This window comes from Scyliorhinus torazame, chromosome 17, assembly GCF_047496885.1.
Source record: "Scyliorhinus torazame isolate Kashiwa2021f chromosome 17, sScyTor2.1, whole genome shotgun sequence".
Lineage (NCBI taxonomy): Eukaryota > Metazoa > Chordata > Chondrichthyes > Carcharhiniformes > Scyliorhinidae > Scyliorhinus > Scyliorhinus torazame.
The window spans coordinates 29,509,215-29,521,936 of NC_092723.1; the positions used below are offsets into that span (position 1 = coordinate 29,509,215).

Below are 12,722 nucleotides of genomic sequence, written 5' to 3' on the forward strand. Positions count from 1 at the left end.
GGTGCAGTATACTGCCCAAGCATGTCCGTCTCTCTCTCTCTCTCTCTCTCTCTCCTCCTCCTCCTCCCCCCCCCCCCCCCCTCCACCCGAGGACTATACTTGCTTAAACACCCCAGTGGAGCTCAATCCTTGGCTGATGGTGAGGACCTCTGAATCTTGTTGAAGAAGACTCGAACTCGTCCAGTAATAACAAAGGTTTATTGAGTAATTATAACTATTAATGCGTGAGTTCTTTACCTCAACATGGGAACTAGGAATTGGATAACAAGATTTAACAATTGTAACTAAATGTAACTCCACTAACTATCTGTGATTCTGATGTTTCCCTGTTCACAGCACACCCGAGAGAGCTTCATGAAATCACTGAAGCACAACATAGTTGTGTAGCCATTTCACGATCAAGATATTTGTGCTTAAGGAGAGATTTTCTGAGCCCCTCATCAGAAATGCCACTGACAATCCGGTCTCTGATGAGGGAGTCACGGAGGGTCTCATAATTACAGGATTGGGCCAGCAGCTTTAAGTCAGTGAGAAAGCTGCTGAATGATTCTCCTAGTCTTTGTATACGCCTGGTGAACTTGAAGCGTCAAATGTTTCATTCACCTCCGATTTGCAGTGGGTATCGAATTTTTTTATAATTGTGCCCCACTTATTCTTGTCCTTCGACTGCTTTATGTTTTACAAAAGGGAGAAATTCTGAATGTGGGGGCAACATATTGTGGGGAAGCCTTTTAAGTATATTAAAATAAGGGCGGAAACGTCATTACCTCACCGGCAAGGGGTGGGGAAAATCAGAAAGCAAGAACTTGCTGGCGCAAATCTTGTTTAGATTCTGACAAGATTTTCTGCCGGCGTTGCTATATTTGCCCGCAGCTAATACTGGCAGAAAATTTCAGCCATTGTGACTGTTTCCAGGGTAGAAGACACAAATTACAAAACTTAAATAGAGAGTAACCAAAGGATTAGTAAGTGAAGAGTTAATAAAAAAGACCTGCAGGCCTGCATCCGAACATTCTAAAAGAGATAGTTAGAGATAACTGCTGCATTGGGCATAATTTTACAAAATTCCTTCGTTTCTAGAATGGGATCCCAGTGCATTGGAAGTTAGCAAATATAACACTGTTTTGTAGCCCAGTTAGCCTGACATCAATTGTCCGGAAAACTAAAATATGTTATTCAGGAAAAACATTGCACTTAATGAAAATCATTGTACGGTCAGAATGAATGAGCACGGTTTTGCGAATGGGAAATCGCGCTTGACAGATATATTGTTGTTTTATAAGGACGCAAGTAATAGACATAATGTACTTTGATTTCCAAAAGGCATTTGATAAAAGGTTAATATGCAAAGTAAGAGCTTATGTGAGTTAATATATCAGCATGAATAGCAAATTGGCTAATAGGAACCAGCGATTAGCAATAAATGGGAATAGCGACTGTCCATTTGTTGCTAATTATGGAAAGTTTGAGTGTGAACTTTAGAGTTGTAACTGTTTAAACACCTGGCAATTGAAATTCCTGACATTATTTAAAGTGGAGATATTTAATTTGTAGCTTCCTAAATCTGAACAGTATTAGAAGTTTTCTGCTGATTCATCAAAATATTTCATTTGAACTAAGTCGGCATGTTGTGCCATGTTATGCCGACATCCTTCCTCTGACAAATTGAGCATTACAGCACACAAAACCTCATCATAGATCCGATGAGGAACAACCTAATTTGTCTTGATTTGTATTCTGCTCCTCAGCTAATCTGTTGCTTGCCTTTTATTGTTTACAATTGCATTTGTTTCATGACTTGCATCTATTAAAACCATTCGTGTTCTTCCCTGATCAGGTGCTGTATCACTTTTGCATTGTATCACTGTGAGCTTACTGCCTAATAATCGGTGATTTTTGCTTTGGTATTTTCCAAACTAATTTGTTTTCTTTTATCTAGATACTGGATGGTGGGTAGAAACTACCGTTTGTGTAAAGCTGATGGTTGGGATGGCCAAGTCCCAAAATGCGAAGGTAAATTAGGGACCATATTCCCATGTAACTCAATTGCATTTTTGTGCTAAATGACTTGAGGAAAATTAATTGAAACATCTGAACTGTTGACATCATGTGCTAAGTTTTATTTATTGTAATAGCCCTCACGAGACCCATGGGGTTGACCCAATTGATCACCCCATGAGGCTTGTGGAATATGAGCTCCCCCACTGAGGGACTGAGGCCTAGCAGCTGGGGCTCGTGAACCGGTACTTAAAAATCCTCCCGGTAGTCCCGGCTGGGACTTATGTGCTGTATGCCACATTGAGGCCTTTACTTTTGTTTACCTAAATAAACCTTTGGTGTTTAACCTTCTCAGGACTCCTGAAGATATTATACTGGCAATGATGAAAAAATACAGTTGCAATTCTGGGCGCCTGGAACGCATTTGAATTCCTCAGCACAAGAGCAGGATCAGATCAAGTTCAAAAATACCACTTTTTGGGAGATTGAGGCTTTCAACGCAGGCTTGGAAGATTGGCCCAGTATGCTGAACGGATGTGGTATTTCTTTTCGGCGAATGCAATTACTGGAGACAACTGAGAAAAAGCAATACTCCTGACTTCCTGTGGAGCTCCAACCTTTAAATCAAAAGCCTTGTCCACCCTGCTTTCCCAGATTAAAAGACCTATGATGAGCTGGTAGCACTTGTGGCAGACCATTACAACCGCAAACCATCGGTGATAGTACAGAGGGAGAGGTAGAGGTTCAACACAGGCGGGTGAACCTGGGGGAGTCGATCGCGGAATTCCTGATGTGCCTACCAAGCTGGCTGAACATTATGACTATGGTCAACCTTTCAGAGATGCTGCAGGACCTCCTCGTGTGTGGCATAAACAATAGGGCAACCCACGTAGGTTGTTGGTTGAGCCTTCTTTGGACTTGGGGGTTGGTTTAGTACAGTGGGCTAAACAGCTGGCTTGTAATGCAGAAAAACGCCAGCATTGCGGGTTCAATTCCTATACCGGCCTCCCCAAACAGGCCCCGGAATGTGGCGACTAGGGGCTTTTCACAGTAACTTCATTGAAGCCTACTTGTGACAAAAAGTTATTATTATTATTAATAAATAAAGGCCATAGAATTATCTCTCTCATGTGAAAATGTGGAGAATGGAATCCTGCAACTCCAGGGCTTCATGGATATGTAGGTAAGTAACATTGGCTGCCCCACCCTCCACCACTTTCCAGCAAGTGACGCCCCCCCCCCCCCCCCCCCCCCCCCCCAAAGCAGAGCCTATGGGACCCAATTGCCACCCGAGTAACATCCGTGGTCAGACTCATTGGCCAAGAGTTTGGCGAGACATCTCTCCGGAGCTCGAGGAGGGAGACTCACAATGATGCTGCACCTGTGGTCGTAGAAACCGTGGTCGTCGAAACCGTGGGGACTGGTAACACCAGAATCATCAGCGAGCACATTGCCCTGGTCGGGGGACACGTTTACCCAGAGCCAGGACATCAGCAAAACCTGAGGAGGATGATTGTATGCAACTAAATTGCATTACAGCACCAAAGGTAGCCCCGATCAAGATCACCATCCAGATAAATGGCCACCCACTGGAGATGCAAATAGACATAGGGGCTAGTGTCTCAGTAATTGGACAAAAAGACGTACCAGAAAGCCGTACATGGGTCCATCACCTGGACGTAAGGGACTCAAAGACAGATCATATACCAGAGAGCCATTGTTCATGTTTAGAACAATGACGACTCCAGTTGCCTACGGGCAGTAATTGGTTTACCTGCCACTGATAGTGGTTTGGAGGTCCAGATCCAGTCTGTTTGCGGTAGACCAATTTACAGAGGTTAGATTGGCAGCAGATTTTTAAAATGGGAGCAGGTGGATTGTACAAGGTTCTGGGAAAATACCCAAAGGTTTTCCAGGGTGGATGAGGGAAAATAAAAGGTACCATGGCCAAAGTTTACATAGACCCAGAAGCCAATCCAAGTATTTTAAGGCCCACCCCTTTCTATCTGTCCTGCTGTCCAAAGTAGATGACGAGCTCAGCTGGCTGAAAAACCTGGGGATTATCGTCTAATTTAGTTTGTGAAGTGGAGTGAGCAGCACCAGTAGTCAAAATTGGTACGTTTCCTGTTCAACTATTGGACCTCGCTACATATAACGACCGAGCACCAGCAGAATTACGAATAGGCTGAAGACGATGAACCCATCCAAGCCTAATGTTACCTAATCTTGGTGGGAAGGTGGAGAAGAAACAAGATCTCCAGAAAAAGTACCATGACCACTGGAAGCAGGAGAGCGGGTTCAAGCCAGGAGATGCTGTGTATGTCTGGAATTTTGGGAATGGTGCCCGGTTTATACTGGGGTCCGTAGTAGAAAAGACTGGAGCAGACTCATATATGGTCAAAACTAAGGAGAGGACGGTAAGCAGACATGTGGACCACCTCAAAGGCAGGGAAACCGTACCAGAGCTAGCCCCGCCAGATGAATCAGTCCTTCGTTCCTCTTTCCCATCATCCATCTGCCGAGGAGCAATACTCCCCACTCTGGGTCAGACATGGAGACCGAAACATCCATAGTCTCATAACAGTTTGGCCAGGGAGAGACCGCTGACAGCACCCCCCCACCCCCTCCCCAACGATCAGCGCATAAGTGAAGCTCCCCGATGCGTTACACATTTCCTGACCCAGCCCCACAACTGCTGGAAACACAGGCACAGGCAAAGGAGACCACCTCCACCTCCAATGACGGGACCTACGGGCTTCTGGGGGGGGAACGTATAAACTTTCAAAGCCTCCCGGGAATGACCCAATTGATCTCCCCGTGGGGTTTGACGAATACAAGCTCCCCCGTAGAGGGGAGTAGCCCTAGCAGATGGGGCTTGTGAACAGATACTTAAAAGTCGGCCTGGATTGGGACTGGCATGATCAGTAGTCCCGGCCAGGACTTATGTGCTGTATGCCGCATTGCTGACTTTAGTTTTGTTAGCTTAAATAAACCTTTGCTGTTTAACCTTCTAGGGACTTCTGAAGATATTACACATATCACACTTTGCCGTTTTTTAGAAGGCTGAATTTTGGAATGGCAGAAAAAATTGATTTGTTGCATTGTGAATATCAGGAGTCAAATCATGGACACAGTTTTCCTACAATCTGGGATCAGTAGTAGAATTGGTCTATGCTGCATTGTGTTAGAGGTCATTGATCTGCTGTATCTGAAATGGAGGATTTTAATCTAAATTAAACTAAAGCTTTCTATAGAATTCCTACAGTGAGAAGGAGGTCATTTGGCCCATCGAGTCTGCAAGGACCCTCTGAAGAGCACCCTACAAGCCCAGCACCCCCTCCCCCATCCCCGTAACCCCACCTAACCGTCACATCTAGGAAACTAAAAGGCAATTTAGCATGGCCAATCCACCTAACCTGCACTTCTTTGACCTGTGGGAGGAAACCGGAGAACCAGAGGAAACCACACAGACACGGGGACAAAGTACAAACTCCACATCTTCACCCAAGGCTGGAATTGAACCTGGGTCTCTGGCACTGTGAGGCAGCAGTGCTAACCACTGTGCCACCATGCCACCTACATTTCACAGTCAGTTCAGAACATCAACTGTTTATTTTTCTCCAGCTCTTACAAGTAAACTTCCATTTATCGATAACGGGATAGCTTCATCACCACCTCCGGAAGATCTCTGGAAGCCAGGAATGGTAACAAACTATTCTTATAGCAGCAGCTATTTGTTGATTGGTGCAGAAAGACTGATTTGTACAGTAACTGGAGATTGGGGCAACGATACGCCAGCATGCAAAAGTATAGAACTGTACGATGAAATTTGTTTCACCTGATGCTTACATGGTTTGTAAATATTTGTGTCACAATCTGGTCTTTGACAGTTCTGCTGATAGTAACTATAGGTTCTGCAAGTCACCAAAATAAAACTGGGAAATTTTAACTTTTAATTGTTCAAAGTACCTGAGCATTGCTGACAAAGCCAACATTCATCGCCGATTCCTAAGTGCTGTTGAGAAAGTGGTGCTTAGCCACTTTCGTGAACCACTGCAGTCCATGTGTAGGTATGCCCACAGTGGTTTTAGGTAGGGAGTCCCAAGATTTTGACCCAATAACAATCCAAGGTACATTTCCAAGTTGGGATTGCGTTGAATTTGGAGAGGAGCTTGCAGGAGGTGGTTTTTCTATGTCTGCTTCAATTGTTCCTCTTGGTGGTCGAGGTTGCAGATTTGAAATATGCTTGGTGAGTTAATCCACTGCATTTTGTAGATGGTACACACTGCCATCGTGATGCTGCAGTCTGTTTAGTCAGCTTTTGCAACCTGTAAATTGGTCTGTATAAGAAGATTTTGCACAAAATTGTCTCCAATATAACAGTTATATAAATCATATCACTTAAACCTGTGCTTGTATGTGGATTTGAACAGACTTGAGGACTATCATTTCTTAAGGTGGTAAAATTTCTACCACAAAGAACAATACAGCACAGCAACAGGCACTTCGCCCTCTAAGCCTGCACTGACCATGGTACCTGCCTAAACTAAACAAAGTGCTAGATATTCAAAAGTATGTCCAATTTCAAGTACGTTTCTTCTGTCTCACAATTAGCATGCCACCCGATGCAAGAAAATGATTCAAGAACTGAAAATGGTTGATTGGTCTCCAACATGTCCATTGCAATTTGATTAATGGTCTTAAAGAGGTTTTTTAAATCTAATTTCCACATCTGATTTATAAGATGGAAACAGTACTCTGTTATGGGTAGCAAATAAGCTTTTTGTTAGTATCGTATGAATAGTCAGTTACCTGGTAGAGACTAATACGTTGCTTTTTCAATAGTTGTTGAATGCCATCGTCCTAATGTGCCTGCCAATAGCCAAATAAAGTCAGGATTTGGACCGACTTACAAATATAAGGAGAGCATCAGCTACATCTGTAATTCAGGTTATGAGATGGTTGGCAAGAATGTGATTGAATGTAAAGGAAACAATACATTTGTACCAGCACCACCTACTTGTAGAAGTGAGTAATTTGTTGAATTGAGGATAGAATCAAAAGAGATGGAATTAACTTCCTCTCATGTTTATTGTAGTTATGGACAGGAATTGGATTTTTCTTGGTTGAAATTAATAGGCTCACTTTTTCCCTCCTATTGAGAATTTCAAAAGTGAAATTTAATGCTCTCTGTTTACTTAAGTCCTGTAGGATTGATAAAGACTCTTTCCTAATTGGTCAAACTGCAAATGTCTGAGAGCCCCCTGCAAATAGAAAATTAGAATGACTGGCATGGGAATACTACTATTCTTTGTGGAAAGATATTTTTCTGACTGTAGATACGAGAATTGGGCAGTTGTTCTACTGCTTCAGAGGTAGTAGTTCTTGACAGTAGTGTGTAACAAGTAAGTTTTACCTTTTAGCAGAAGATCCATTTTGTTAACCGATTGCCGATCAACTTGAAATTCAAGACTTGATTCGCAAGAATAGGCATTAGAATAACCATCCTCTACAAATGCATCATGATTAATAGAATAATACTGGAGTAGCTGGATAAACAATGCAAAGGTCCATCTATTTTGCCTTCTACCATCCTGAAAGGTGCATTTGTGGGGAAGGGTGGTCGACATTGGGTGGGAAGGTAGTCCGGTCAGGCCTGGGGGGGGGGGGGGGGGATTGCTGGGAGAGCTGGGGTTTCAGCCAGGCCTGCCCATGGTGAAAAAGGAGGAGATCTTGGATCGAGTGATTGCTTTGGTAGTTAGGGGTGTGGATGTTGTGTTGTGGGGAGCTGTAGGTAGTCAAGGGGCTGGAGAGTACTCGGGGGGGGGGGTGGGGGGGGGGGGAATTCTGTGGGGGCCATGGGAGGGGAGGGAGTAGTCAGGGGATAGGGGAGTCACCTGGGGTGTCGGTGGGGGGGGGGGGGGGGGGGGGGGGAAACGACACGACATCTTTCCAATAATTACCCAGAAGTTAGAAGAGGTTTTAATTTTTAGAATTTATTTCTGTGTCGCTATTTGTGTAACACAGCTGAAATCATCCAAAGTTTGCAATTTAAATCATATTTTCAGATGGCTCCCAGCGCAGGGCAATTACACTGCAGAAGTCAGTTTAAAGGTTGTGAGGTTTCTCACGTCTACTACCTTCCCAGACAGTGCATTCCAGACCCTCACCACCCTCTGGGTGATAAATTCTTTCCACAAATCTGCTCTGAACCTTCTGCTCTTCCCTCGTTAATGACCCTTCAATTATGGGGGGTAGCTGCTTCCTAGCCATCCTGTCCATATCCATCATAATCTTATACACTTCAATCAGATCCCCCATCAGCCTTTTCTGCTCTTGTTGCTCTTTTTCTCTGGTTATGAATATGGCGGTCAATATGGTCATGAAACTATCATCAATTGTCATAAAAACTCACCTGGTCCTTTAAGGACAGAAATCTTCACCTGAGCTGGGTTACATGTCACTCCAATCCATTAGCAATGAATAATATTTTATTGAGGCATTTATATATTTACACATCAAACACAATCACAAAACAAAACAAGCCAACAAGGCTGCAAATAATCAAATCAACTAAATACCCAGCTCCCCACCATCCCCATTTTATCTCTTTCCTCCCTCTCCCCCACACTGCTGACATCTTAACTGTTTTCAAAGAAGTCGATGAAAGGCTGCCATCTCCAGGCAAACCCCTCCACAGACCCTCTCAAGACGAACTTTATTTTCTAGCCTGAGAAACTCTGCCAGGTCACCCCCCCCCCCCCCCCCCCCCCCCCCACCCCCCCCCCCCCCGGACTCTGGACCACCTTCACCTTCAAGACCTCTGACGTAATGTCAGCAAACCCCTGCCAGAATCCCCCAAGCTTCGGACAAGCCCTATACAGATGGACATGATTCGCTGGCCCACCCGCACCAACGCCCACACCTATCTGCCACCCCCTCAAAAAAACTTGCTCATTCGTCTGCCGTCATTTGCGCTCTGTGGACCACCTTAAATTGCATAAGGCTAAGCCTAACGCACGACGAGGATGCATTCACCCTCCTCAGAGCCTCCTCCCACAGCCCAGCCTCCAAGTCCCTACCCAATTCTTCCTGCCACTTGCACTTCACTACCCCTATCGGGGCTCCCTCCCAATCCATCAACTCCTTGTAAATTTCTGACACTTGCCTTCCTCTACCCCTGTTCTTGACACCACCATGTCCTGCAGCCCCTGCGGCGGCAGGTGAGGAAAGGGCGGTACCTGCTTCCGGACAATATTCCTCACCTGCAAATACCTAAACCCATTCCCGGTGGGCAACTCAAACTCTTTCACAAAACCCTAGCAATGTGGTTGACTCGTAACTGCCGCTGAAATGGCCTAGCAAGGCACTCAGTTCAAGGGATTGAGGAATGAACCACAAATGCTAGCTTCACCAGCGACGTCCACATCCCATGAAAGAATATTTTAAAAAGCAGGAGATTTTATAGTTGCAATTGAGCTAATGTATATAAACAGTCCTAGGTGTATAACAGCTTAATCAGACAAAAATTGACACAAAGACAAGGAAGAATATGTTAATAGTGGGATAACATTTTGTAAAAGCGATGGACTTTAAAGAGGACCTTAAAGAACAAGAGGGCAGAGGATGGCAAACGGGTTAGAATGGGAATTTCAAGTAATGAGACCAAGATGGCTGAAGACATTGGTGGATGTGCAAGAAACCACTGTTGGAGGATTACAGAGTACTCAGAATATTATACGATTGGAGAAGACTAGATTTAGCAAGGACCGAGGAAAGCTGTGATTTAAACATAAACATTTTAAATTTGACAGTTGAGCTAATATAATTGAATACAAAGGTGAAGGGAGTGCTTTTGCAGAAGAAAATAGTCCTGTACAGGTCAATTAAAAACAGACCAGATAAATTGCATCATCAAAAAAAAAACTGATACCAGACACTGCAACAAAGAGGTGACAAGCAAGTCAGGTGATGTCATACCCTCTGACCCATCACCTTTACCGTTTCACTCTCTAGAAGCAGTGGTCCATCCAACAACATCAGAGCCTTCTTGACCTATAATCCATCTTAATCAGTTGAATGGAAATTTTGAAAAGCACTTGGAAACCCAAGGATTTGCAGTATTCTCTTTAATATTGAGAAGTAGTATTGATCAAGTATTGGGAGAACGTAATCTGAGTTCTCTTCCTCCTAGAATTTGACATTAAAATTAGATTCTGGGATGTGCAGCAAACTCTGAAAACTATGACTTCAGTCTTCCCTCTGCTTAGCACGAGGTTGTAAACTCCTTGAGGGCTTTATGGTGGATAGACAGCCTGACAGCAAAGAAGTGATCCTGGAATCAATAGAGGGGGAATGAGAGAACTGGTTTATGAGGATAGATGTGGCCTGCGAATTGAAATTAAATCTTATTCTTGACTTTCTATCAAACAGATTAAATGCATTTTAAAACCTTGTAGATAAATTACAAGCTTCCAGGCCGGAATTCTCCAGAAATTGGGATTCTCTTTTCCTGTCCGCAGCGCACCCCCACCCGTTGGTTTTCCGGCGGCATGGGGTGGCTTCAATGGGAAATTCTACTGACAAGCGGCGGTAGTAGAGAATCCTGCTGCCAGAAAATGGCACGCTGCTGAGAAACACACAGCCAACCAATCTCTTACGGGGAGTAAGATTATAAGATTATACATTTTATTATATAATGGTATGCTTACGGTTGATATTCACCAGAATGTATATATTGTGCCTGCTCTATCATTCTTGTATCTTTCTGTCCCTAGTACCAAAACTGTCTCAGCTTCGTAAAACTGGAGAGACCAAGCACGAACCCCCTCCAGCCAATGGTATAGTGAAATATTTAGTACGTTTTCATTTGATAAATGTCTAGTTTCGTCAACCAAAGTTATGTTTTATACAATTCAAATAATGTAGTTAATTCTGTTCTAAACTTCTAAAGCTCTAGTTTAGCTTCAGCATGGTTAAATGATACCTCATTTCTCCACTCTATCTGATAGAGGAGGCAAAAAGCTTATCTCAGTGATAAAGGAGGCTTGCCATAAAAACATTTGCATGCATTAGACAGCAATGTATTTGTGCTTGGTTGCTTTAATCTTTATTTTATTTATTTCTACAGCAGGGGACGAAGATGGCCTTGGTAAGGAGAATTGGATAATATATGTTTTCCTTTATAACTACCTTTTAAGCATTCACTAATGTTTTAAAAGCGATGGATCACAATTATATATCAAATTGTAGATTTTAACTGGTGTTCCATGAAATCCACATAATCATATAAATCATCAGATCACGCGGTTATTTTGTCTATTTGAATTCAGTAATGACTGGCTCATGTTATTTAATAGGTAGTCTGATCATGGGGCTGAAGCAATTTACTTTGGGAGTGTGCTGGCGGGCGGTCAGTCCTTCATTGACCCCGCCTACAAGCTGTACTGGAAAAGCACTTGCCTTCTTCCATGCAGCAGTCCTTGCCTTCCTTTGGCTGTCAGGTCTCCTGAGACTTGCGAAACTGACCGGCCATGGTTAAAGCTAGAAGAAAGGAAAATGTGATGCACAGTCTTATTAAAATGAGCTGCCTTCCTCCCAGGAATCGAGCTGGTTGCCTGTTCCTTGTTTTGCCACTATCAAGACTATGGTGGATTTGGATTGGGTTTTGTTTTCAAGTTTTAAAATATTTAGCATTCTAGCTGTTCTGGCAGGTTAAAGTCCCCCCCCTATCCTGCCCAAGGGTGCGATGCTTAATATTAGGAAGGCATTTTGTCCCTGGTTCGCGATGTCTCCTTAATTTCGGAATTTTACAAGGTTTATTTAATATTTGTTGCATCGTGAGAAATCCTTACATTTTTGACTTTTATACTGAAAGGGAAAAACTTCACCTCTGATTTTCAAATCTTACTCTTTCTGAAGAAAATAGGTTCTGCAATTCGAAGCAGATTGGCTGCAGCAAAACTGGCCAGATGTTTATCTTAGTTATACCAACTGTCCTTAAACACTCTATCGGGCAGCACGGTGGTTAGCATTGTGGCTTCACAATGCCAGGGTGCCAGGTTTGATTCCTGGCTTGGGTCACTGTCTGTGTGGAGTCTGCACGTTCTCCCCGTGTCTGCGTGGGTTTCCTCCAGGTGGTCCGGTTTCCTCCCACAGTCCAAAGATGTGTATGTTAGATGGATTGGCCATGCTAAATTGCTACGGTTTCCTCCCACAAGTCCCAAAAGACGTGCTGTTAGGTAATTTGGACATTCTAAATTCTCCCTCTGTGTACCCGAACAGGCGCCGAATGTGGCGACTAGGGGATTTTCACAGTAAGTTCATTGCAATGTAAGCCTACTTGTGACAATAAAGATTATTATTATTATGGGATGATACTGAAAGTTGGCACTTCCACAAAACCTATAATTTTATAGGCCTGCAAGGATTTTATATTGAACTCCGGGCACCAGATAATACAATCTCCTCTAATGTTACTGTTTAGCCATCACCTTTCAAATAAAGTTCAGGACACGAGCAGAAGTTGAGAAAACATTATCAGTCAGTGTAAAAATTACAGTGCAATTGTCTGCATGCTCCACATTTGTTGTTTCAATCATTGGCTAATTTTGTGTATTCTTTAAGGAACTACAGGAATTGTCATCAGTTGTATTATTGGTATTTGTGTTGGTATTGGTGGTGCTGCTGGATTGTCTTTTTATAATAAGAAAAGGTAAGACACT

General features: G+C 43.4%; 1 protein-coding gene across 3 annotated transcripts in view; it reads left to right on the forward strand.

Moving 5' to 3' along the window:
* LOC140393809 (membrane cofactor protein-like) overlaps window positions 1-12,722 on the forward strand; it is a 74,684-nt gene that overhangs the window by 44,755 nt on the left and 17,207 nt on the right. For 2 of the 3 annotated variants that reach the window (XM_072480272.1, XM_072480271.1), the window contains exons 9-13: window positions 1,940-2,013; window positions 6,844-7,026; window positions 10,776-10,838; window positions 11,129-11,149; window positions 12,625-12,712. In XM_072480272.1, the coding sequence (XP_072336373.1) occupies window positions 1,940-2,013; window positions 6,844-7,026; window positions 10,776-10,838; window positions 11,129-11,149; window positions 12,625-12,712 (429 nt within the window). The remainder of the gene's footprint in view (window positions 1-1,939; window positions 2,014-6,843; window positions 7,027-10,775; window positions 10,839-11,128; window positions 11,150-12,624; window positions 12,713-12,722) is intronic. The other variant, XM_072480273.1, reaches the window with a different exon arrangement.